The 27,191-nt window shown below is 40.8% G+C and overlaps 1 protein-coding gene across 3 annotated transcripts in view; it reads right to left on the bottom strand.

Annotated features, from left to right (window-relative positions):
* The window catches only part of Sema5a (semaphorin 5A), a 474,447-nt gene that overhangs the window by 149,229 nt on the left and 298,027 nt on the right, over positions 1-27,191 (bottom strand). For all 3 annotated transcript variants that reach the window (XM_042261366.2, XM_076551679.1, XM_076551678.1), the window contains one exon: positions 5,910-5,972. In XM_042261366.2, coding sequence (XP_042117300.1) covers positions 5,910-5,972 — 63 coding nt within the window. The remainder of the gene's footprint in view (positions 1-5,909; positions 5,973-27,191) is intronic.

Genomic DNA, 27,191 nt, shown 5'->3' on the forward strand with positions numbered 1-27,191 from the left:
GATCTGGGTTTTGCCTTATAATATTTTCATCATTTCCTCCTCCCCTATAAAGTATGTTCTGCTTATCAAAAAAATGTGTAGCGGTGTGGAGATATGACTGTCGAGCAGGATAGACCTGCTGGTGTCTCCTCAGCAGCGCCCGGGCTACTCCTCAATTTCTAGGAAGTGAGAACAAGATTGGGAGTTTGACAGCTTTATGTTACCCACAGTGCTCCTGGTAAAAATAATGTGTCTTCCTTTTAATGATGGATTACTTTTATGCACATTGAAGGTGATGAGGAGGAACAATATATGTATCTATATTTGTGTATATAAACAGATGAGCACACACACACACACACACACACACACATACACACATGCACACATGTTTATGATACAATCCAGAATCGTCTCCCATGGTTCCACGACTCTTCCTAGGTAACAAAATATAAGGATGCTCAAACCCCTTATACAAAAATATGTAGAAATTGTTTCTAAGCTGCACACATTTTACCATATGCTTTTAATTATCTGTAGATTATTTTTAGTTCCTCTAGAATGCAAATGCTATGGAAACAGATCTTGTGTTATTTAGGGATTAATGTAAAGAAAAAGAACCCCTTTAATTAAGAAAAAAATCACACATGTACACAGTATCTGCTGTGTATAATCTGTACAAGGTGCCTTGTCTAAGACAAAGGGTCTTAGTTCTTAAAGCAATTATGTAACATACAGGCATGTCCAGAGCATCCTTTGTGAGTGGTTAAACTCATAGCCATTCTAAACATTGACATTTCAGGTAAAAATTCCAAGCTCCAGCCCTCTAGCTCCAGGTTCCCAGACAGAAGGTGCCATGCCTTTCTTTTCTTAGTTACTAGGAGTTGATCTCTTTACAAGCATAATTTGGCAGCCGAAGAAGCAGGACCACAGGACACAGAATGAACAATATATAATACACAGAGCCTTAGATTCTAATCCAAATTCTCCCACCAATCAGCACAATAATTCTAGGAACTTAGTGTCAAAAGTACTGAAATGAGATCATGAATAAGAACATTTTGAAAATTATGAAATGTCATAAAAGCACAAAGCAACTCTTTCATTCCCTTAATAATTACTTTTGTTTCCTTTGTGTGGTCCCTAAATGCCATGGGAAGGCAGCTGAATCCAGACAGAAGAACCAACAACAGACAAGCTCTCTTGTTAGATGCTGAGACAATTAGCTATTTGTGTCTAAAATAATATTTATGTGAAATGTATTTAAAGTCTCCTAGAGTTTGATTTCAATAACACATATTTCAGACAATGAAATGCAATGGATCTTGTTATACTGTCTTTGCATCAATAAAAATGGATTCTTTCTCTGGCTTTAATGCATGTAGATAATTACAGCATTTTAGCCATAATGAGCAGAAACATCTTGAAGTAAGTTAAAACTCAGACCTTATTCAGGATCCACAATCTCAGTACCTACTTTCCTTGCAAGCCTTAATCAAAGATTTGGGTAACTTCTTGTGGCCTTGACTCCCTAGGTTATAAATTTCATGCTCCCACCACATGAAAGGATGCTTGCACTTGACCCAGTAACACCAGGGGAGGAAAGTTGTCATATTTATTATACTGAGTTCTGCAGCCAGTTGAGGAATGTCCTCACTAAAGAAGAAGTGGGTGCAGGCAGTAGCCCCCCTACAGGCTCAGCTACCTCCTTCCACACATCACATCTGAATGTCTGGGCAGTCAGATACATTGTACTGTAGAGTACACACAACTTTTGGGGACAGTAGCAAAGAACTGAGTTCAGTTGAAATGCCTGAATCGTTTGCATTTTTAAAATGTCACATTTTTGCATTGTTCTTTTTACTGCAGGGAGAAGGGGGATTTTGTCATTCTGTGCACATTCTCAGAATACTACAGCACAAGCAAATTTATTAACTATTTGAATTTTCCTTATAAATTCATGACCACTATGAAAAGCATGAATTCCATTCCTCCAAAGAGACACTATATTCTAGACAATTGAAATGTTCCTTGATTTGGATTCTCAGAGCTGTCAGCCTGGGGAAATCTTTGGGTTGTCTGAAATCTGAATTCAGGGCCTGCCCATTGCCACCACTCTTGGTATGCTTTCTCAGGGGCCATCTTTTTCTCTTTTATGTGTCCCAGGTGCTGGGCTTGGATTCCTTGATGGATGGTAAACATGCCAGTGCTCATTTGAGCAAAGAAAAAGAGATGGGAACTAAGGAAAGAGGACTTCTGGGGGCTGTAGGGATTAGGCATCATTTGCTCTCACCACCTGGACCAGACTACAGTGTTATCTATTCTAACATGGTAGTGAAGTTACCAACTCATTTTGTAAACATGAGTGCCCACTGTACACAGTTCCTGATCTTTTGTTTTGTTCTGTTTTGTTTTTGAGATAGGGTCTCACTGTTACACCAAGCTGTCCTCAATCTCTGGGACTCCAGTGGTCCTCCTGACTCAGTCTCTCGAGGAATAGAATCATAAGCAAACATCAACTCAACAAGCAGTTACATCAACTAAATCCTATTTCAATGGAACATTGCTTTTCAAAACTCTAGGTTAATTTATTGTTATACTTAAGGCAACCTAAAATAAAATTTGATTTATCTTGCACATAATATATGGTGTTTGAAATTTATTATTTGTTTTAATATATTAATATTAAAGATCCAAACACCCAGTTAGAATTAACTTATAATTACCCAAATTTGCCATTATTCTTAGTCCATTAAAAACACAAATCATATGAACTATAAAGGGATGATTTGATGTGAGTACATTTGTTTCCTCATTTTCCTTATTTGTATTAGAAAAATTCAATTTAGTGTATTGACAATTTTTCCCTTCATTGGATCAGGGGTATATTACATACTAGGCATGGATGATACTATTCTATCAAATTAATTTCTAAAAGCAAAATTAACTAAAAATCACAGCTTGAGTTGAGAGGTGGGTTGATGGTTTGGCTGAGGAATTTACCTAGTAGTAATAATGCACTAGGAAATGAGAAACACCTGGATGCTTTGATTAAGGGCTTATAGATTATGCTGCAGAGAAACCTCTTGATGGCTGAGCAGGTCTTGATGTTCTCATCTAACTTACAAGGACCACAAAAAGCCGGAAGTTCGAGAAGGGAAACAGAATTAACTATTAGCATTTTTTAAAATTCTGGGAACCAAATATATAAATTGCTTCCTGGTGAAATACAAAATATACTCCCTGGGATTGAAAAAATGAACAATAAAAAATTGCCAATTCATGTATCATTTGATAAATTTAATCACCAACTCCCTGGAAATATCTGGAGCAAATTTTGGTTATTTTGGGTTGTCATGCCATGGTGGACAGAGGCTGGTAAGCTGTTAAACCTACTGTGTGAAAGAAAGTAGGTCCCCTTAAAAAAACATCTTGTCCCCCACCATCAAAAGTGGTGAGGATGATCAACTGAATCAGATCTACTGGAGTGAGTTTAGTGTGTTCATTCACTTATACAGTACTGCCAACCTCTACCTGGTGTGCCAAAGGGCTTCGTGAGAGAACTATAACCATAAAGAAGCCATTGGCATAGCTCATGGTCCAGGGCTGGATAATTAGCACAGCGTGGCAGGGCAAAGACAGATGGCTACAGGGTCTTTCCAAGACTGATAAACGATGGAACGAGGGTCAGAACACATCAGCTGTGTCCTAAGAGCTGAGCAAGGCATGCTGGGAACAGTGGTCATGCAAATAGTGGTTGGAGAAGAGAGAATGGGATTCTCATGAGCAATGAGGACAGTATTAAGGGACAGCTCTCAGGTCTGAGTTTAGCACAGTCTAAAACAAAAGCCAAATTTATAGACATCAATTTTATGGAAAGTGTCAACACACTCCATTGTAGGGTATCTGCTTACCAGTGCAACTACACGTCACAGGAAATAAGTAAAGAAGTAAGAGAAACTCACCAAAAGCAAAGTGAAAGAAAAAAAAAAACGGGAGAAGAAGAGAGGGGCAGCTCAAAAGAGGAGAAAGAGTGGCCAGGTTACCAGCCAGTGCCCCAGCTTTCTGGAAGGCAACTAGCCAAGCACTGTGTTAAAGCTGAAGCCCTGGAACAGAGTCCAGTGTGTCCACCAGCGATCAGTGAATCTTGCTATTTCAGTATAATTATCCCCACCCCATGTAACTTGCCTCCCTCATTTACTGCTCAGGATGGGGAGTTTTAGGGAAACCTATAGGGGCATCAGGAAGAGGTACCTATCTCCTCGAGCTTGCAACCTTCCCCATTCATGATTCCTCACTCGTCAGTAACTTCTCACTCGCGCTCCTGAAGGGAACCTCAGTAAATGTACTGGTTCACCAAGTACAATTTGGGTGGAATCATTTCTTCTGTCTATTGATAGCTGGCTGTCTAGGGTGAACAGATGTTTGTTCGTGAAAAATCACACAAGAGTATGGCACGTATTATGAATACCTGGCTGGTTGAGATATGTAAGAGTGTTGTCACGCACCCAAAGTACTGAGTCTCAGCATCACAGAGAGGCAATGGCCATGGAGAAGTCATAGCTCCAAACATCGCTGTATGTTTTACAGAACTTGCCAAGCAAGTTAGAGAGTTCTCTGGTATTTTTTTTTTATTTATACCATTATACACTTATTTATTTGGGAGTATTTCATATGCTGGTTCTTTGCAACCTGGAGCTGCCAGCATAGTTTGGTAAATTTTTAATGATTTAGCTCAGAGGTATTTCTGATGACTAAATATCTTTCGGTAAAAATTGTCTATCAATTTCTGCATCCTCTCTCCTACTTCCTCTCCCTTCTTGTTCTCACTCTTTCTCTCACCCCTCCCTCCCTTTCTGTATCCATGTATTTCAGCTTAGCTAAGTTTATGATTTATTACCACCTCTTTCCTTCTACACTTCTGAGATCTACATTATCACCCAGTTCTCAGAACCATTCTCCTAAGGGGCGGGGAGCAAGCTCTATAACCCGAGGAAAAGACAAACCATCATACTCGTTATCGACACACGGATGAGGGCCCCTTGCCACTGCTCACTCCATCTGCTGTGCTGTTCCACATGCTCTTGGCCCTGAGGCCAACGCTGCTCAGCCAGCCTCCTCCAACCCTCTGCATGTAGCAGAATTTCCCCACGGACCCAGTGCAGTCAGCATTGGGAAAGGCTACATGCTCCTCTTTCTGCCAGTGTGCTCTGTCTCTGCTGGCATGAAGACTTTTCCAATGCTCACTCAACTGTGGAGCAGCTGCAAGGGGATTCCTCGGGGAACAAAGGACACCTAAAGACAGCAGAGTTCCTGGAGGTAAAGTCCTGGGTGTGTTGCCAGTCCCAAGTTGTGTGAAAGGTCTGTGTGTGAGCGCTAGAGGGTACCCCCATCCTCAACTATCAGTGCTCATTTGGGAGTGCAGTTTTCACCATTGTCAGAGATAGAGCAAATCACACGCATATGCTAAGACCATCACGAATACATCTCATATAATTCTGATGCAGTGATTTTATTGGGCAAGGGATGAGTATTTGATTGGTATGTACAAGGCCCTGGGTTGCATCTCTGGTACTGCAAAACAAGATAACACAACAACTTAACTACTCTCTGTAGTTAACTACAGAATATAGAAGAGGTACATTAAATACTATTTTAAAATTGTTTCCTATATTTTTCTAGCAATGTCATAACTGGTTTATTTTCAATCTTATATAATGATTCAAAGTACAGATTAGGTCTTAGTTTACTTTCTGACCTCTCGTGAAATGATTGTTTGCTGGGACTCATTTTTCACTAAATGTTAAAGCATGGTGCATTTACACTTCACATCTATCTCCCTTTGCAGGGAGCCCTCCTATCAGGAACCTAATCTTTTATACACAACGCCCAGCTCGGGCTGGGGCACCTGCAATGTCTGCTCTCCTCACCTTTGATTTCCCTTTGCTGTAACAGGCCTTCTTGGTAGCTTCATCACAGTCCCACTCCACAGCCTGCAGAGAGAACAAACGCAAACCTTTAGGGCTTTGAGGAAAAGGGAAAACAGGAAGGTCCACGTGGCTACATTCGATCACTGGCGCATCCTCGTCCCAACATCTTTACTGTTGTATAGAATTAACACCACATACGGGATATCAAGTCATGGTATGACATTTCACTTTAAAATTAAGACATTTAGAAGACATGTCCTCTAAAAAATTGCATCATAGTCAAAATAGCAGGACACTCAGATGTAGTTCCTGGTAAGCAAGACGGATTACTTGAGGGAAACCAGGATAAGCACCCAGCCTAGAAGACCATGAAACGGAATGATCTGAATCATTCAGACCCACAGTGTGTCATGCATCAACACTCCTGGGTAATGCCAGGGACAATTCAACATATCCTAGCAACCACAATATCCATGGACATGACAGCTAGGGTTGGATTGGTTCATGCGCAGAGAGCATGGTGACCATTTCCCGCCTCCACGCAGCTGCTAGCTCTATTTGGAGCCACGGTGTTTAATGTTTTTCAGACTTCTCAAACCGGACCCACGCTGATCAGGGTGACAAATGCATTAGCACATCTAGTCACAAAGAGAATGAACCTGCAACCCAGAAGGTGATGGTGCCCGTTTCACAGACAGAGGTGATTCACAAGCTGTGTCTGCAAGCCGTTTAACACCAGTTCAAGCCTGGAAGTATTGTTCTTTTCTACTACTTGGTGGTGCGTAGATTTTTTAATGGAAAGCATTTCCCCTATGTTTTTAATATCTCCCTGTAATATTTTTCTAACTACTAAAATTAGATTTTTGAGATTCAGAGTTATGGACTAGTGAAGTTATTATCAGGAAAACGTGTGAGGAGCAATCTTGTTAGGTCAAAAAATGTCAAATAATAAACTAAACTAAACCCAGTATCAACTAAAGTAAAATAATATGCAGCGAAATACTGTCTCTACTCTCCCCCAGGCCCCAGGGAGAGATGTTTCCCAATTCTCCAAGATGTAGGAGAATATGCAGTCAGGTCACTGCCACCAATCACTGCTGCATAAGAGAGGAAAGTATACCAACTGTGTGCCGGATAGCTTACCCCTCTTGACAAACATGAGACCATGAGAAAATTATCCACAGGGAACCATCCTGGTGTTCTTCAATATGAACAATGCCATGTCTCTGTATGACTGTGTGGAACTGAGAATTCGATCGGAATCGACCTCAATAAGAGAATGTGTTAATTCTGTGACTCTTTCCTGGGTCAATGTTTGGTGGGGGCAGTGAAGATACAGCTAATCCATGTCTGATGCAAATAACTGCCTTGAATTCCATCCAGGATGGCAAGCATTCCCATGAAAAGCAAAGAGCTTCACACACAGCACTGTGACACGCAGATTCAAAAAATGAAAATGTACTCACTGTTAACCATGTCTGACCTTTAATATGTTCCGTTCCTGTTGCATCTTTGCTAATATTTAAATGTAAAACAGAACTGACACAATGATACATCCCTTCAGCAACAAAGAAATCATTACAATTTAAGCTTATGTTACCTAACGGGTTGATGCCATTTAACAGAAAGAGGGCTTACAGCCACACAGGTATGAGCACATCTGTACAATGAAACTCTTCAGCTGAGGAGGTGCTCTCAGTGGCTCTTGTTGACTTGGTGATATTGTTAAAAGTTCAATATTGGGAATTAGAGAGACAGCTACGGTAGTAAGGTGCTTTGTGTGAAGGCACAAGGACCTGAGCTTCAGTACCATTTCAAAACTGCTTAACAAGACCAGTTCTGAGGCAGTGGAGACACAAAGGACCCTGGAGCTTGCTGCCCAGATGCTCTAGCCTCATCTATGAGTTTCAGGCAAGTGAGAGATCATGTTGAAAAAGAAATAGGACCCACCAAAGTAGATAGCACCAGAGAAATGATACCCAAAGTTGACTACACACACATACACACACACACACACACACACACACACACACACACACACACACACACACACACACAAATACAAACACTCATATGTATATACATGTATAAGTATACCTGCATACATATGATGCATGTGCACACCCAAAGACACAGACTTAAGTGCTGATATACATTAGAAAGGAAGGGTCATGAGTTTTAAGCCTGCCTGGATTGTAGAGGAGTTATGCTCAGCCTGGGTGACCCAGTGGGACCATAAAACAGAAATCTGAGGATGGAGCCGTAGCCTACCAAGTGGGAGACCTGAGATTCAATGCCCGATAATGCAAGAAAAAAGTAAAATATTAATAGTTTCCCGAATAAACGTAAGAGGTCTGGGCAGCAGGGTAAGCACCAGGATTAAGGGAGAATATTAATCAAATGCCATCAATTGTTAGATCTTACTGCTGCTGCCAGTAAACAAACAGCTTCCCAGTTCTACCTGGTGCTCAAGTAGCCTTCACATTTTCAAGATAAATATTGGCCAAGGACCAGGAATGAAAAGAAATAGAAAAAAAGAGAATGAGTTTTCATAAATATTTTATTACTTTGTCCAGAATACTGAAAAACAGCAACTGCTCGCACCAGTTTATTAGATCAGTACTAAAACAGTACACTCTAACTTTGCTCTTATTTGAAGTGGAGGAGGGACTCCTGGAGATATTTTATCTCTGTATCACCAGCATGACAACCATATTCAAATCCAGAATTAATTTAAAATCATGACTGTTTAGCTCTCTATGGTTTCACATTATTCGTGAATAGAAGGAAAAGTAATTATATACTAATGGTGGGAGTGTACCACGAGAAGAAAGTGAAGGAAAGACATTGTTAGGAACTGCAGAGCTGTATAAGAACCAAAGTTGGTAAAAGAGACTTTTCTAGATTTACAAGAAAATTAAGAGTTCTGGATTAATCTAACAGAATTTTTCTTTTATTCACCAAACTAGACTTTGCTCTGTGGATCTTCTGGCAGTTATGAAAACATGTTTCCACAGGAGAAAACCACAGGGGTTAAGGGAATTTTCTTGCATTAGATTTGACTTCTCAAAGTTTCTACTCTTTTGTTCAAGCTCAGCCCTCTTTTGAGCTCCTTTACAATGCCCTTTATTGTAAGGATCTATCCTTGTCAACGAAAGGCCTTCGACTCAAACTTTATATCTAGTCTCACTGAAAGTGGTTATTTTTAAGTGTATCATTATTTTGGAGCAAAACCCTCAATTGACTTAGGAAGTGTTCTATATACTTATCTTCACATTCATTCTAGCTACTTTTATACCAACTCAAATCTATTTTTCTGGCAGTCAAGACAAATGAAAAGGTGTTATACATTTTCAATCCCAGTAAAACTCAGTCTTACTTCCATAATTTTTAAAAAAATTTATCTTTATTTATTGTTATCCTTTGTCTATTTTACCTCAGAAGAGAAAAGAAACATGAATATTCTATTATTCAACATTTAATGCTCATTGAACATGTCAGAGGCAAGCATAAAGTAATAATAGTGGTTGCTTGAATACTCAATGAATCAATTATTTTGTAGATAAATCAGTTTACATTTATAAAGACTGAAGATTTACACATGTAGCCCATTTTTCTATAAGGACACATAAATATCTCCTGTGATGTTAAATAGGGTTTAAAGGTTTTGCTACAGTTCCATACATGAAGCCTTTTCATTTAACATCTACTAAATATCCACTAAGTATAATACATTCTGTTAGACAACGTTTGATGGAAGAAGATAGATAATATTTGTGCACATAAAGTATTAATTTGAAATAAAAGGTTTTTTCCAATATTTTGAAATAAAATCATTTCAGATTTTGAAATCGACCATTTACTGCATGGGTGTTCAGATTACATAGCCTGTACCCTTTCTCTGGAACAGTAGCTTCACGGTGGTGCATCTCACGTCCAGTGAAATGCTTGGGTATTCTCAATACTTGGCCAGTCACTGGTGCTACAGTCACATCTATCAAGGAGCATTCAGAACCCTGCTTTTAGGATGACAGAAACCCAGGGATGTGAGGAACTTCCTATTGTTTCGCTGCAGATGGTACAGGGGACATGATCCAGTCATGACAAATGCAGCTGTGATCTCAAGAGTAAGTCAGATGTTGGAAAGAAAAAGATTGGCTCTTTTTATGTACTTGTTACGTACATATAAATCCACAGTTCTCAGAAGTGTATAAACAAAGCTGTGTATTATCACATTCCACAGCAAGAGAAGTTAATTAGATGGGGCCTAGCAGTGGCGGGTGCTTTTCATAACAATGAAGAGAACAACATTCCAGGCAGATGGGCCACTGCTCTTTCAGCAGATGGCTGTGCTAATTAGATACTGGCAAAAGATAACATTTAAAAAAACTAGTTTAATTACACAGCACCCAAAATTAACAACCACCTGAGGGTTTTTTTTTTTCATATGTTTGCATTTATATTCTTATGTCATATATTTCAGCGACACACTGGAGAGTGTTACATTGTCACCACCATTATAAACAAACTGTCAGAGAATGTGAGGCCATGTCTTTGTTCACAAAAAGCAAAACTCAGATGAAATTTGAAACAAGTGGGGATTTCACGGTGTTCGACTAGAGTGTCAGTTTAGCCAACCTTGAATATGGCTGTCTTCACTAGTTGCCTTGATGTGGCAGTCATGTCTGCTACAGAGGGACACACAATCTTATTGTGCAAAGGTAAAATATTTTATTCACTTTGTGAGAGCTATCTAATGCTCATCATCATCTTTGTGCCTCATGTTAAATGCAGTCGTTCGTTTTTTATATGACTCTCTGCAGGATACCTCCCTTTCTGATCATGTCAGAGACTCCACTTATTTCCTGTGTGCAGTCCCTCAAGATCACAAGGCTAAAAAGGAACTTCCTCTAAATTTAACCAATGTATTTTGGTAGTTTGTTTTTAATTCTTGCTATACTAACACCAATATGTGACTCGGTTATATATCTTAATCTTAGAGATTCCATAAGTATTAAAATATTTAAAGCACTACACTAAGACCTATGTTTTTTTTCCACATACTACCAAAGCGAAGTCACTTTGGCTAAATGCACATTGGCTCCAAACACGTTGAATGTTCTTTGTGTATTTGGCTTCTGAATTAGTATAGACAATGCTGTAGTTTTCTGGGACTGTACGACAAACTGTGATTTTAACCAAATAAATTTGTTCTTACAGATTTGGAGGCTGGGTGTCCTAAATCAGGGCAGTAATGGGTAGCTTCTTTAGAAACTGTGAGGACTCTGCCTAGGCCTCTGTCCCAGCCTTTAGCAGGGAAAAAGGTCTTTGACATTCCTTGGCTTGTGCTTACAACAATCCTCAGATTGTTGTAAATCCTTCTCCTGTATTTGGAACAAAATTCTCTCTTTTTGTAAGGTCACTAGCCACTAGATCAGGGGCCAACACATACTGATTATGACAACAAAATTATAATATACATACTAATTACACTAATTATAATACACATACAAGACTTATTTCTAAATGAAGTCACAACTTGAGATTCATCGTGTGTTTGACTGGAGTGGGTAAGAGTAAACCCAATACTGTGTCACATTTGGACTGACAATGACACACTAATAAGGGCCATTGATGGGGTAAAATTAATTCTCAAATCTAATGCAAAAGAATGACAGTTCTTTGAACTTGGATGTGCTAGCTACAGTACTAATGTTTTGTTTTGTTTTTCCCCACATTTATCTCACTTAGCTGGCTATAATTCATCTGATAAGTACAGTTACTATAGGATTTTGAATGAAGATATTGTCTGGGTGTTTGCCAAACCCCAGTGATTTCATGTAGCTCACTAACCCTGAAACTTCACGGCTTGGATTTGCGCCTGTCCCATCCTGCTCCTGAGATGCAAAGTTAAAGTGTCTCTTGGTTACTCGATTCTTATGGTTTCTTTGTTTCTCTTTGCCATGATCCAGAAAAATACACACCTGAAGCACACAAATTTGTACATGTCTAAGGTCAGAGCTGTTGGCATTCAGTATATTATTAATCACAGAGTCCATCGATTCACATGTCACGGAAGGTATTCATTTTTAAAAACTCTGGGCCCACTCACAGCCCAAGTATTGATTTTAAGCAGCTCATGATTCATGTGGTGCAACCACTGCGCAGCCAGGGTGTGACCTACAAAAGCTGTGCTGCTTTTGAGAACTCAAACCCAGCCTGCTTTCGATATAACAGCAGAGTTCTATTACTTCATAGATGTGAGGTCACACCATTGCTATGCCCATTCCTCCAGCAATAAAAGCCAAAGATATCTAGAACATGCTATCACCTTTCTTACAGCCTCTGTCGACTCTGCTCCAGGTGGCTAGTGATGCTTAGCATGGTCACAGAATGCAGACCTGATTTGGATGGCATGGTATGTGGCCTGTGGACTATCTAAGAAGCCAATATAGCCATTGCCCAGTGCATCCTGCACACGTGTGCTCAATTGTCTATAATCGTATCTGCAAATTTCTGTCTAGGATGGGCTTTAGTCTAGTGTTAATCACTTGTGCAACATGTTAGAAGCTTTTGGTTCATTGGGGAAAGTACTCAAAACCAGCTGCAAAATTCCAAAGACAAACAAAAGTATCAGTCTGCCTCTCCTAACCTCCAAGAAGCAAACTGTACCTAGACAGGAGGCCAGTTGCCTGGTTCACTTACCTATATGTAGCCCATAGAACAATGATATATATACACACAATTAGCAAACACTGTATAGTTGTGAGAAAAATGAATGAGTATAACATGTTCTACACAAGTAACAAACGGACTCCAGAACATCCCACTAGTTCCCCAACCTCCACCATGGGGAAGAGGCACATGGGAGTTGAAGTCTGGGAGCAGACTGAGTGGATTCATGACACATGGCCACCAAAACAGTTCCTCCTGACTATGGGCAAGGAGTATGTATATATATATATATATATATATATATATATATATATATATATATATATATATGTAGCTGTTAGAATTCTGCCCTCTCTCCAGCTACATGCCTGCACATGCGTAGTTTAGGAGTTAAGCAAAGGGTCTTGCATCTTACGTTATCAGTGTGCGCTGGCAACTACGTGCACGTGGTGTGGTCATGCAATCAGAGCATGCATGGTGTAGCTCCGAAAGCCTGCTTCACTGGGAGCCCTTAAAAAGCCGGATGCAGCCAGGCAGTGGTGGCACACACCTTTAATCCCAGTACTCAGGAGGCAGAGCCAGGCGGATCTCTGCAAGTTTGAGGCCAGCCTGGTCTACAAAGCAAGTTCCAGGAAAGACACAAAGCTACACAGAGAAACCCTGTCTTTCGATAAACCAAAATAAGCCAGATGCAGACCCTACCTTCTCTCTGCTCTGCTCCTCTCCCCACCCCCACCATCTTTCTCTCTCTTTCCTCCCTAGGCCTGGTCCTTTTGTCCCTCCTCCCTTCCTCCTAATAAAGCTCTTCGCTACTAAGCAACTGAGTTCTGTCTTGACTGTGATCTTTCCGCCAGTAACTAGCACTGCTACCAGCACCGTTTATCATTCATTCTAGTAGCTTCTGTAAGAAGAGGAGGAATGGACAATCTAGAACATTCTCACAGTGATAGAGTAGTAATTGTACTTATTTCCAGAACATTGTAAACCATTCACAGAAAAGAAGCTGACGATAAAGCTAAGATAAAGGTGACCTGTAAGTGTTGCGTTACTATAAATCTCCAGGAAAGTGTAAGGCTAAGAAGGCAGATGTGTGTCACAGCACGCGCCCTATCCACTTACCCGTTTGCTTTCTTCTGACTGACTACTCCTAAAAACATACACATTTACACCTCTCAAGGCGTAGGAAATAAGCCATCTTGAATCTCACTTATGTGAGGGGTGAGATCTGAGATGATATTAGATCCCCTTCCCACAGGCAGTACTGTAGCATGAATCTTAAAAGTTCTTATTAATAAAATCAAACCCGAGGCCAGTTATTGGGGTCAATGCTGGTAGATCAGAGAGACAGAACAAGCCACAGCTACCTCACCTCCCCAGATCCCCAGCTGGTCTTGTCTCCTCAGACTGGAGGCCTCTGAGTCCTCATCCAGAATGGCTCTCAGCCGAACTGCTGCTCGAAAGCCTGAAGCTTAACCAGCCAAAAGCTTCTAGTTTCTGGTCCTCATGCCTTATATACCTTTCTGCTATCTACCATCACTCCCTGGGATTAAAGGCTCGCTTTCTGGGATTAAAGGCGTGAGTCACCATGCCTGTCTGTATCCTTGAACACATGGATCTCTGCCTCTGGAATGCTAGAATTAAAGGCGTGTGCTACCACTGCTTATCCTTTATGTTTAATATTGTGGCTGCTCTGTCTCTGACCCCAGATAAGTTTATTAGCATGCACAATATTTGGGGGAATACAATACCACACAGTACAGTAACCAAAGGTCCCCAGAGCATGTGACAACAGAACTTACTGAGGGATGCCTAAGTTTAAAATTCTGCACAAAGTCATCCACTGCTGTCAAAAACTCTTAAACTGCTGGAATTGTGGGGTCTTGGGAAGCACAAATGATAAACCAGGGCTTTTGGAAACAGATGCCTCTGGTGACTCAGGTATGTGGACTGGACCAGGACACAGAGGAACTGAGTGAGACAGAGTGACTTCCCACAGACTCATTCCTCAGCAGGAGTGAACCTGCTGGGGGCGGTGCTGTGAAAGAAAACAATTAGCAGGTAGCCCCACAGTGGAAAACATTACGCTCTCCAGTATAAAATCCGACATTATGGTGGGCAGACACGATGGCATCAGACAGCTGTTACACTTCAAAAGTGTTGCCGTTAATGGAAGCTGTATTGGAAGGTAAGGACAGTCACAGCAGTGGCTCTTGGCTACAGGTTCAGAGAAATATTCCTCGCTCCAGAGTTTCAAATAAATTATTTCCATGGATTCAAGTAGGACTGCCTTGAAATATGGCCTTGTCCATTCTGTAAGCTTAAATTTAGTGAAAATCCAATTACTAGAGGAAGGAGTAGTTTTTATACATGAGTTCCTGAAAGTATTACCCAGTATAGAACCCAATGGGAACTCAATCAAGCATGCAATAAAGTATGGGGAAAGTACTGACAGCACAGATGTTGAGTACCAGGGACTGCTCTGCATATTTTAGTCGTTCCCAAGCGCATCTGGTTGTAGAATCATAGTTCTTAATGTTGTCTCTTAAAAAAATTTAATTATGCCTTGCGTTACATACAGCGTACATGTGATATTTGTTAGAGACTAGCAAATTATGTTTAATCTGACATAATATTCTGTATCTATGAAGAGGTCTCCTGAAAGGACTGAAGTGTGAAAACTATCAAGCATGGGTACGATTCCTAAGATCATTCGAGTGCTATAAGGGACCTGAACACGATGCCTTCTGAAACAATTTTTTAAAAATTACCCAAAGCAGCATATTGGGATGGGATACGTGTAGGGACAAGTGACTTGGTACAAGGAACCCTGCATCAAGGTTGAATTCACAAAGGGTGTTTGTTGTGTGGTTTTGGTCAACATTTTCTTTCACAAATCGGATGACGATCAGCAATCATAAGCTAACATCATTGAGGAAAGAAGTAGAAATCGAACACATGACCTTAACACAGGAGTGAATTTTCGGGCCACGTGATGAGATTCATTTTGGAATACGGCTAAAGAGTTTTAAGGGGACTCTGTCTAGCAAGAAATCAGAAGGACCTTTGTTGGGAGGCACAATGAAGTGGATGTGGGAAGTGATGCAGGCGATGCTCAACACAGGGACAGAGAATGGTGTCTGTTTTCCTGTACGCCTTTGTTGGTTGTTTTTGTGTTTTATTTTACTGATGTCATTAGAGTGGCTTATGTCTTCAGGAGGATTGTCTCCTTTTTCATTTTGTGTGATCATCTCTCAATTGAAATGTAAAGTTGCCAAAGCTGTGGTCTCCAGTTTGGTTTTTATTATCAAGTATCCCAGCTAAATCCCGGCAAAGTAGTTCTGGCGTGGACTCTCAGATCAATAGTCAATATAGATGCAAATATATGGGGTTTTGTTTCCTGCTTTTCTGCGAATCTTCTCTATTTTTCATTTTCTTTTTTCTGACACTGGCATCAGGAAAACAAACAGTTCTTGAGATCTCATTAATTTTTCTCTGGAGATCAGGATAGAGTGGGCACTTCACATTCACCAGCACACTTATAAAGACAAAATTATGCATCCTTATCGGGGAATTACTTTATGCTCAGTGAACCACTTGGAATTCATCAGTCAAGTTCCACACATACTTTTTGAGATACATCTTCTACAAAGATTGACTTTATTTCTAGCTTAAGAACCTATCGATCTACTTGTTCTCAAGCTATTTGGGAAGCATCTCTCGTGAGCTTTGTACTGCCTTATTCCTGCTTTTTTATGTATTTTTTTTTTTTTTTTGAGACAGGGTTTCTTGGTGTAGCTTTGCGCCTTTTCCTAGAACTCACTTGGTAGCCCAGGCTGGCCTCAAACTCACAGAGATTCGCCTGGCTCTGTCTCCTGAGTGCTGGGATTAAAGGCGTGCGCCACCACCGCCTGGCTTGCCTTATTCCTATTTGCTTCATGTAGCTAGAGTTTTCCTGCCTTGCCCACAGTCAGGACAAATCTCTGTCACCCGCCAGTCCCACAGCTGCTCAGACCCAACCAAGCAAACACAGAGACTTATATTGCTTACAAACTGTATGGCCGTGGCAGGCCTCCTGTTAACTGTTCCTATATCTTAAAGTAACGCATTTCTACAAATCTATACCTTGCCACACGGCTCGTGGCTTACCAGCATCTTCACATGCTGCTTGTCCTGGCAGTGGCTGGCAGTGTCTCCTTCTGCCTTCCTGTTCTTTTATTTCTCCTCTGTTAGTCCCGCCTATACTTCCTGCCTAGCCACGACCAATCAGGTTTTATTTATTGACCAATCAGAGCAACTTGACATACAGACCATCCCCCAGTACAGCCAAGTGCAGACCATCTCAGACACCTGCACTCAGGCCCATGGTCCTAATCATCCTCTATGCAAACCTGCTGGGTAACGCCACAAGGAACCCAAGAAGGGCTCCCACAGGACATACATTAACATCCCACAGCAGCTTCACATTGAAATGTGTCTTCTGGTGTGGCGGTATTGTGTTCCCCAAAATATTGTGCACCCCAATAAATTTATCTGGAGTCAGAGAACAGAACAGCCACTAGATAAACATAGAGGCCAGAAAATGGTGGCACACACACATTTAATCCTAGCATTCCGGAGGCAGAGATACATCTAGATCTCTGCGAGTTTAAGGCCACTCTGGAAACAGCCAAGCATGGTGACTCACGCCTTTAATTTCAGGAAGTGATGTCAGTAAGCAGAAAGGTATATAAGGCGTGAAAACCGGGAACTAGAAGCTATTAGCTGATTAAGTGTCAGGCTTTCGAGAAGCACTTCAGCTGAGATTCATTCTGGATGAGGACTCAGAGGTTTCCAGTCTGAGGAAATAGGATCAGCTGAGAAACTAGCCAGGTGAGGAAGCTGTGGCTTATTCTGCTTCTCTGATCTTCCAGCATTCACCCCAATAACTGGGCTCAGGTTTGATCTTATTAATAAAAACTTGTAAGATTCATGCTACATTCTGGTCTACATTTGGCAGTCACATTTTACTCTTATTTTTAAAAACAATACATAATGGGTGACACACTTCTGTCCAAGGAAAGCATTGCTTACAATTATGTAACGATGTTAAATGAGAACATTATGACAATTGTGGATATATCTATTACCAAGCTAATATTTAACAAAATAGATGAACATTCACTTAAACTTTGTAAATCAAATGAGTTAACTACAATTAAAACAATTTTATTATTCACTTTATCAATTTTTTTCATTTATATTATAATCTGATTACATTTATACCATATATCTTAAAATATTATTTATACTAGCAAAATTTTTTATTTGAAAGAGCTTTTAAAAACCAAAATATTTGAGTCAAAGGAAACTAGGAATTGGTGATTTAAAAAAATATTTATGACCATTATACTTCTATTGAAAATATATACTTTTTTTTGTTAAATTCAACCTCTCTTTCCTTCTATTTTTCAGGAGCTCTTTTGTTATATGATGGGCCATATTTGACAATTAATTGTCAAATTTTTCATCCTTTGGGAAGACGTGCAGAGATGACCAGCCACACTAGTGGAAGTCCATGAACTGTAGACCAGTGGCTATGGAGCTCCCATGGGACTGGACTAGGCCCTTCGGATATGGAGGATGGTTGTTTGGCCCGAACTGTTTGGGGGGGCACCCAGGAAGGGGGATTGGGATCCAACCCCGGTGCATGGGCAGGCTTTTGGGAATCTTGTGCCTGTGGTGTGACGCCTTGCTCAGCCTTGGTGCAGTGGGAAGGGCCTTGGACCTGCCTAGGCTCAGTGTGCTGGGCTCTGCTGACTCCCAATAGGAGACTTTGATTTGGGAGATGTGGGGATATGGGGTGGCTTGGGAGAGAGGGCTGGGGGGTGGGAGGAGGGTGGAGGTGGGATCTGTGGGTGGTATGTAAAGTAAGTAGAAAATTTCTTAATAAAGAAAAATGAAAAGAAAAAAGTTTTTCATCCTTACCCAACCTCCCATGAAATGAGTTTAAGTTCGGGGTAAATGAATTGTAAATGAATTGAATAATTTAATGGATTTTGGTGAATGGATATGAGAGGGTAAAACTGTTGAGCTAGGTAAATGTCTTCCCTGCAAAACAGCCACACCAACAGCGTGAATCTGTGCGTAGTGCTGGGAGAGCAAAGGAAAGGTTCTGCAGTTGGACTGGAGTCCCGATTCTGAGTTGGGACAATGAGGAATGTCATGTAACTTTCATATGGGAGAAGGCAATGCAGACAGAGACGGGCATTCATGGAGCCATATTCAGAGATGTCTGCCAGGCACCCAAAGCCTGCTAAGAGACTCAGAAGAGCAGCTCTACTAAAATCTCTCGAGACACCACCCAGCTGCTACCTGGGCTTTTGTACCACAAGGATCATTTTTAAACATCTACTCAGAATGGATTTATGTTGCCATAGGCCTCCAAGTACATGGTGATTTGTTAGAGGTACTCAGACCAGAGGTTCTCTCATTCTGTGAGTCATGACCTCCTTGGGGTAGACCAACCCTTAACCCTTTCCTGGGGTCACCTAAGACCATTACAAAACATAGTTATTTATAATGCAATTCATAACAGTAGAAAATTACAGTTATGAAGTAGCAACAAAAATAGTTTTATGGCTGGGGTCACCACAGCATGAAGCTGAATTAAAGGGTCACAGCATAAGGAAGGTGGAGAACTACCTGCCTAGACACTCATGTAGCCGTGTACCTTGAATGACATACAATGGGTACTAACACAACTCTTAGGACACAGGGTAGTTGTGTTAACCTCTGTGTTTTTTCCAAACATCAGAGGAATCCCTGTTGCAGATTAAAATACGTCACTCTGAAGATGTGCCTCTTCGGCACAAATATTATTTTGAACTGGATATTTTAGGGGAAAAAAATTGAGAGGAATTCTGAAAGCAGACAGATTGTCCTTTTGTAATAAGAATTTGCACATATACAGGAAGTCTGCTCTTTGTTGTATTTAGATAAGACAGTATCAAAACTCTAATCCTCAGCCACCTATTTAGAGTCATGCCTCTTTCTGGATACCTCCCATGTATGTAGACATGAGATATGCTTGGTGCTCATCTTCTTTTGGTTGCTGCCTTACGCAATGTTTATTTTATTATAGGTGTTCCAGTCAGCAACTTAGAAAAGCAGAAGAGACTTTATATTTTTCTGTGTAGTGGGTAGCCATTCCAGCTTGGATCTGGAAGCTCCAACCCCCATTGAGACTCTGGCAACTGTCACGTTTACTGAGAGTTTCTTCTAGGGCTTGCAAACGAGCACCTAGGGTCTGTTCTAGGGAGTGAACCTCCTCTCTTGCAAGGGACTCCAGATTTCTCATGGAATCATAGACATTTTTATTTTCCTCAGAAGCACATGATTCCATGGACCTTATCTTATCAATTAATGATAATCTTTCTTCCTTATGCAATGTCTAAGTAGCCATAACTTCACTCTGGAGAGTTAGTGTTCTATCCATTAGATATTCATATTTATTATCAATAAAATCAATTTTGGGTACAAGCCTGTTTTGTAAATCCTGATTAGCAGATTCTAGAGAAAGAATCTTTTCCTGTAAGCCTTCATTACTATCTTTTAAAGTAGATTCCAGAAAGAGAATCTTTTTCTGTAAGCCTTCATTGCTATCTTTGAAAGCAGATTCTAGAAAGAGATTCTTTCTCTGTAAGTCTTCATTGCTATCTCTTAAAGCAGATTCCAGAAAGAGAATCTTTTTCTGTAAGCCTTCATTGCTATCTTTGAAAGCAGATTCCAGAAAGAGAATCTCTTTCTGTAAGTCTTCCTTGCCATCTCTTAAAGCAGATTCCAGAAAGAGAATCTTTCTCTGTAAGCCCTCACTGCTATCTTTGAAGGCAGATTCCAGAAAGAGATTCTTCTTCTGTAAGTCTTCATTGCCATCTCTTAAAGCAGATTCCAGAAAGAGAATCTTTTTTTGTAAGCCCTCACTGTTATCTTTGAAGGCAGATTCCAGAAAGAGACTCTTTTTCTGTAAGTCTTCATTGCTATCTTTTAAAGCAGATTCCAGAAAGAGAATCTCTTTCTGTAAGCCTTCATTGCTATCTTTGAAGGCAGATTCCAGGAAGAGAATCTTTTTCTGTAAGCCCTCATTGCTATCTTTGAAAGCAGATTCCAGAAAAAGATTCTTTTTCTGTAAGCCTTCATTGCTATCTTTTAAAGCAGATTCCAGAAAGAGAATCTTTTTCTGTAAGCCTTCATTGCTATCTTTGAAAGCAGATTCCAGAAAGAGATTCTTTTTCTGTAAGTCTTCATTGCTATCTTTTAAAGCAGATTCCAGAAAGAGAAACCATTTCTCAAGTACCATTATGTTCCTTCTCAGGTCTTTGATGGGATTGAAGACTAGCAGTTATAGTTACAACTTAGTATATATAATATCTTAGATAGAACATATTAAGTATTAGATTCAGGTTCTTTAGGATAGGACACCTTTGAATGATCTTTATAACATGCCGTTTACCTATGCTCTATACTTCTCTGGATTTTAGAATGTGTTTCTTGCTTGATATTGTTTACATTGGTTGTAGTTACATCTTATCTAGGTCATTATCCCTCATTATTTCTGGACAATATTTGATAACCATTCCTTTGTATATAGTCTTGTATTAGTTTAGAACCTTCTTATTTAGACAAAAAGGGGGAGATGTAGTGGGTAGCCATTCCAGCTTGGATCTGGAAGCTCCAACCCCCATTGAGACTCTGGCAACTGTCACGCCTACGAGGCGGGGCGAGGGGAGGTGCTGGAAACCTGAGAGCTGGATGGGCAAGCGCTCGCTCTGGGCTCTTGCTGCGCCTGGACCCTGGAAGGTGAAGATTGATTGTGCAGAGCTCCAGAGAACACCGCTGGATTGCGATACACCTTCCCCAGACCCCCGCGACCTATCCATTCCTTCATTTGTAAGTCATCCACTAAATAAATCTTCCTTTTAACTACGTGGAGTGGCCTTTATAATTTTCCCCAATATCTCTGACTTACACTATAGAAACAAAGATGAAGTCACTGGTCTCAAGAGCTCGTAGAGAAAGCTATGTCATGACCCCGAGACCGATGAAGGAGGTATCTAAGGCAGACTGGGATATAGAGAAAATGGATCCAATGCAGTTTTCCAGGGCAAGTGTGATGATTAATCTCAATTATCAGTTTAGTGGGGTTTAGAATCACCATGGAAACAAATCCCTGGGTGTATCTAGGATTATCTAGGTTAGATCATTTTGGGGGCGGGGGAGACCATCCCTAATTGTGAGCTGTGTCATTCCACGGATTGGGGTCTCTGAAAGCTGAGCATAGCACCCATTACCTGCTGCCCCTAACTTTTGACACACTGTTAGCAGATGCTTTAAGCCCCTGCTGTGGTGGCTTCCCCTCCATGAGGTACTGTGCCCTCAACCTTGAGCCAAAACTAACCCTCCCTTCCTGAAGCTGCTTCTGCCAGGCATTTTGTCAGAGCTACAAGAAAACTAACGTGTATGGCAATCACTGAAGCATCCCACTTAGGGTTTCTAGTGCTGTGATATACACCAAGACCAGTGTGGGGAGGGAAGGGTCTATTTCTGCCTATAGCTTGTAGTTAGGGCAGGAAGCTGGAGGCAGGAGCCGATGTAGAGGCCATGGAGGAGTGCCGTTTTATTGGCTTATGCCTCCTGGTTTGCTCAACGTGCCTTCTTACAGCACCCAGGACCACCAGCCTGGAGATGGCACCGCCCCCTGTAGGCCCCTCTCCCCATGGTGATCATCTGCCAAGACAATGTACCAGCCCTCAGGAAGCAGAGCCAGGTGGATCTCTGTGAGTTCGAGGCCACCCTGGTCTACAGAGTGAGTTACAGGGCAGGCACCAAAACTACACGGAGAAACCCTGTCTCGAAAGACCAAAAAAAAAAAAAAAAAAGTACCAACACAGGCTTGTTACCAGGCCAGTCTGGTAGAGGCATTTTTCTCAATTGAGGTTAACTTTCTCAAAATGATGCCTGCCTGTGTCAAGCTGACATAAACACTAGCCACTGCAGAAGGTTGGAGAGGATCTAAGGGACCTGATCAGAGAGTAAACAAACAGAAGGGAAAGTGTTTAAGAATAGAATTCAGCTAGTGCCCAGGGCTGAAATGAACAGTAAAGTGAGGAAAGAAGCCAGTGGACTTTGGGGTGAGGAACAGCCGTGAATGTACCATCCCAGGCAGGCATGCAGCCTGGGAAGAAGTTGCTGAGCCACTCAAGAGGTGAGAAGTGTGTGTGTGTGTGTGTGTGTGTGTGTGTGTGTGTGTGTGTGTTGTATGTATGTATGTGGGTGTGTCTTTGCCTGTATGTGTATATGTGTATGTATGCATGTATGGGTATGTGTTTGTCTGTGGGTGTATGTATGTATGTGTGTATATGTATATGTGTGTGTGTCTGTGTGTATGCATGTGTGTGTATGTATGTGTGTAATGTGTGTGTATAGTATATGTGTGTATATGGGTGTGTGCTTGCCTGTGTATATGTGTATACATGTGTGTGTGTGTGTGTGTGTGTGTGTGTGTGTGTGTGTGTGTGTGTAGGTGGGATAAGCAGACAAGGAGAATTCTGGGAAGAGGAAGGAGAAGAGGCCTGCTCACCATCCAGGGAGCAGCATGTAATGGCACACAGGTAAAGCCATGGAAAACGTGGCAACATGTAGATTAACAGAAATGGGCTGAGTTTAAGTGTAAGAGCTAGTCAGTAGTTAGCCTGAACTAATGGCTGAGCAGTTTTAACTAATATAAGCCTCTGTGTATTTACTTAGGTCTGAGCGGCTGCAGACTGGGTGGGACACAGAAAAACTTTAGCTACATGCCTTCCTTCCCCATGAGTGACTCACCTCTGGTCATGAGAAACCACCTTATAATTGTTTCTAAAGGAAAATATGATAGGAAGGCAGAACTACTTCCAAACAGCTTAATTGAAAAAGACCAAATTCACACAAATTCATCACACTTTTGAAACAAACACACTTTAGTATTCGGCAATACATTCTGTTTTTCAGAGCAAATGAAAAAAAATGCACAACAAGCTAAACCATATTAATCACATGACAGGTACCTCTAACATCACAGGAATTCAAAATAGTTCAGCACAAGACCTTTTCTTCAAAGTCACATCATAGTGATTTATTTGCTTGGAATTTCATGTCCTAAGTCAAGCAAATGAGATGATATAAAAAATGACACAAACAGAAATGAAAAATGAGGGGAAACTTGTAACTTGCCATCTAGGACATGTAGCAAAGCTAAAGAGGTTGGAATTTATGGGCAGAAAAATAAGGAAAGCAGAGCAGCAAATTATGTTTTACATCTGTGAGTCTTATATTTCTCTTAGAATTCTGAAAAGAAAATGTTACTAAATGCTAGTATTACTTTTTTTCTGTCTCCAATCTAGTCAGGAAAGGGCATTTGGCCTTAGCCAGTCAACATCACAGTTCTCCCTAGAATTTATAATTTCAGCTAAAGTATGTCCCCATTACAATCCTAAATGTCAACAGAAAAAATTCAATGCTAGTTATGATACTGGGAATATCGCTGACTCTCAAATTTGGACTATGAATGTGATTTACCACTATCAACTTTCACATCAGCATTATGGATTTAACCAGACTCAACTTACAAATGTGTGAAACAGAAACACCCCTCTTGAAGACACCCTGTTCCAAGGGCAAATGGTATAAGGAGGTAGAAAGGAATAACAGAGGCTGAACACTAAACTAACAGTCTAACACCATACAAGGCTGGTGGTAAGATGTACTGATGGGTGATGTTGCTCTGAATGCTGTGAATGTGTTTCTCTGATTGATGGATAAAAAAAAGTGCTGATTGTCCAGTAGCCAGTCAGGAAGTATAGGCGGGATAAGCAGACAAAGAGAATTCTGGGAAGAGGATGGCTGAGTAAGGAGCCAGCCAGACACAGAGGAAGCAAGGTGACAAGGTGACTCAGAAAAGGCAGCAAGCCACATGGCTAAACATAAGTAAGAATTATGGGTTAATTTAAGTGTAAGAGTTTGTTAGTAATAAGCCTGAGCTAATGGCCGAACAGTTTTAATTAATATAAGCCTCTGTGTATTTACTTGGGTCTGAGTGATGGCAGACCAGGCAGAACACAGGAAAACTTCCAGCTACAATGCACTATAGAAATTACTCCAGACTGCCCTTATACCAGATGAGTAGAGATGATGCTGGTGTCCCCCTGCCCATCTCCATATTGTACACTCCCAGCAATCCATGGCTCCCACGTGTATTATATTCAAATGATGCATGCAGGTGAAAAGATGTGTCTCCAGGCAACTAGGCTACTGTCTTCATAATGCAGTGCTCAGACTGAGGCCAGCCTGGCTCCAGGATCTGTTAACCCACATGCAATGGCTTCTTCAACAAATCGCCTGGATATGCTTTATTCCTAAAATTCCCTCCCATTTTAACAAAGTCTTGTTGAAAGGTTGGGTGTGCTTGCTTTGAATATGTTATAATAAGGAACACATGTTGCTTTCTCTTTGTAATAAAAGGAAGGCAGACTCCAGCTAAGAAAGTGGCCAGGGAGACATCTGCCTCTTCATACTCTCATTTCCAAGATTTTGACAAAATGGTGGTGATGCATCAATGTTGATCCCCCACCCCCATCTAAGTTCTCAAAGTTGATGTAAAACACAAAAGTAAACTTGACTGAGATCATTTTGTGCCTACAATTCTATGCACATATCCAAAACTAACATGATGCCCAGCTCCAAGACACAGGTCACTGGTTTTGTGGGATAGTTTTTTTTTTTTATTCCCTCTAATGTAATGTAGAAACTCAGTTTGGGAATAGACTCCAGTTTAATTTTCTGTTTGAAGTTTTATAACCTTTGCTCAGCCATGACAGGTCATCAGATAGGACTGGAGCCACAACTGGAGCTGGAAGGAAAGTCAGAAAGAGAGAGCTCACTGGAGTTCCAAGTTCAGATCCCATGACTCCATATTCTTCCCATGTGGTAAGAGCCAGGTGTCTGCACCCCCTAGGGGAAGACGGCAGCAATGCCCATCCTCCCACAACACAGAGCAGTGATATCCTGCGGCTGGTGCAAAGATGTTCTCTGAGAAGCATCTTCTTCCTCTGGCATTTATGGTGTTTCTGCTCTCTTCCACAATCCCCTGCAGATAATCTCTTAGCATCCTGGGTAAGTGCTATACTTCATGGGGAAAGCTTGGGGACTCTGTGGGGACCCTACAGAGTCTCTAATCACTATAAAGTCTTTAATGCAAACAGATGTCTGCCACATTCCTTAACTGCTACTGTCTGATTAAGATGGATCATTCAGAAAATCCATATAAAATTATCAAAAAATAAGAATAATGTATATTTAAAAAGCTAATGTGTATGTCCAAATAAGCTAACTTTCTTCCATATATTTACATATATGTTTTCACTTGGTAGCAATGATTTAATGAAGTTTGATGATAGATAATTAGGTCACTCAATTATACATATAGAATGGTATAGTGGTAAAAATCAGATATGAGTAAGTATCAACTATAAGGCATTTAATTGCTTTTGATTTGTTTTCTTTCTTTTTAAGAACTTCATACATACATCCAATGAAATATGATCATGCCTGACCCCATTTTCCTGTTCTAAGTCTCTATGTCCTATATCATACTCCTGCTAACTTCATGTCTTGATGATGATGATGATGATGATGATGATGATGATGATCTGCTAAGTCCAGTTAGTGCTAACCATAAGTGTACATGTATGGGGCCAACTACTGAAGCATTGGGAACCTACTGGTGGCCACAAACTCAAAAACGAATGATTCCTCCTCTCTAGTAACTATCTATTGCCAATAGCCCTTCAGTGAAGGGTGGACCTTGGACATTATCAACCCTGCCTATGCTGGGTTTTAGCTGCCTTGGATTTATGAAGGTCCTGTGCAGTGGTCATAGCTGCTGGGCTTTCATGGCTGAGGCAGTGGTGCCATGTCCAGAGACAGTACTTCATAGCACCCTTCCCCCATACTCTGGTTTTAACATTTTTTTTTCTGCCTCCTCTTTCACTCCATTACCTGAGCCTTGTGGTGGTACAGTTCATACTGAAGTCTTGCCTAGGGCTGAGCACTGTTTCTCTTAGTCTCAGAGCTCTGACCAATTATGCATCTTTCTATTTTCTGTTGTCTACTGCAAAATGAACCTCCTCAAACCAAGACTGAGAGGTACTCCAGTCGATGAGCAAAAATACAAATATTTAGGGGGCAATTTAAAAGCATGGCTGTTTAACTAAATAACGACAATGGGTTCTGGCCTAGAACCTAAGACCTCCAAAATCATGGGCTTTTAACCAGAATTATAGATCCAGGCATGAAATTGCTTCCTATGGAGCAGGCCTCAAATATAATCAGAAATCAGTTCCCTCCTAACAGTCATACCACTACTGTACCAGTGGGGACACCCTGCCTGGCAAATTGGTATTGTAGCATGCAGGGTCAAGAGCATTAATACCTTTTTTTTTTTTTTTTTTTTTTTTTTTTTTTTTTTAAATCAGCAGCCTACATAGTACCTTCAAGCACTAGGAAAATTAACCAGCAGGGAGGAAATTCCAAGTCAGT

The sequence above is a fragment of the Peromyscus maniculatus genome, chromosome 15, assembly GCF_049852395.1.
Source record: "Peromyscus maniculatus bairdii isolate BWxNUB_F1_BW_parent chromosome 15, HU_Pman_BW_mat_3.1, whole genome shotgun sequence".
In the NCBI taxonomy this organism is placed as follows: Eukaryota; Metazoa; Chordata; class Mammalia; order Rodentia; family Cricetidae; genus Peromyscus; species Peromyscus maniculatus.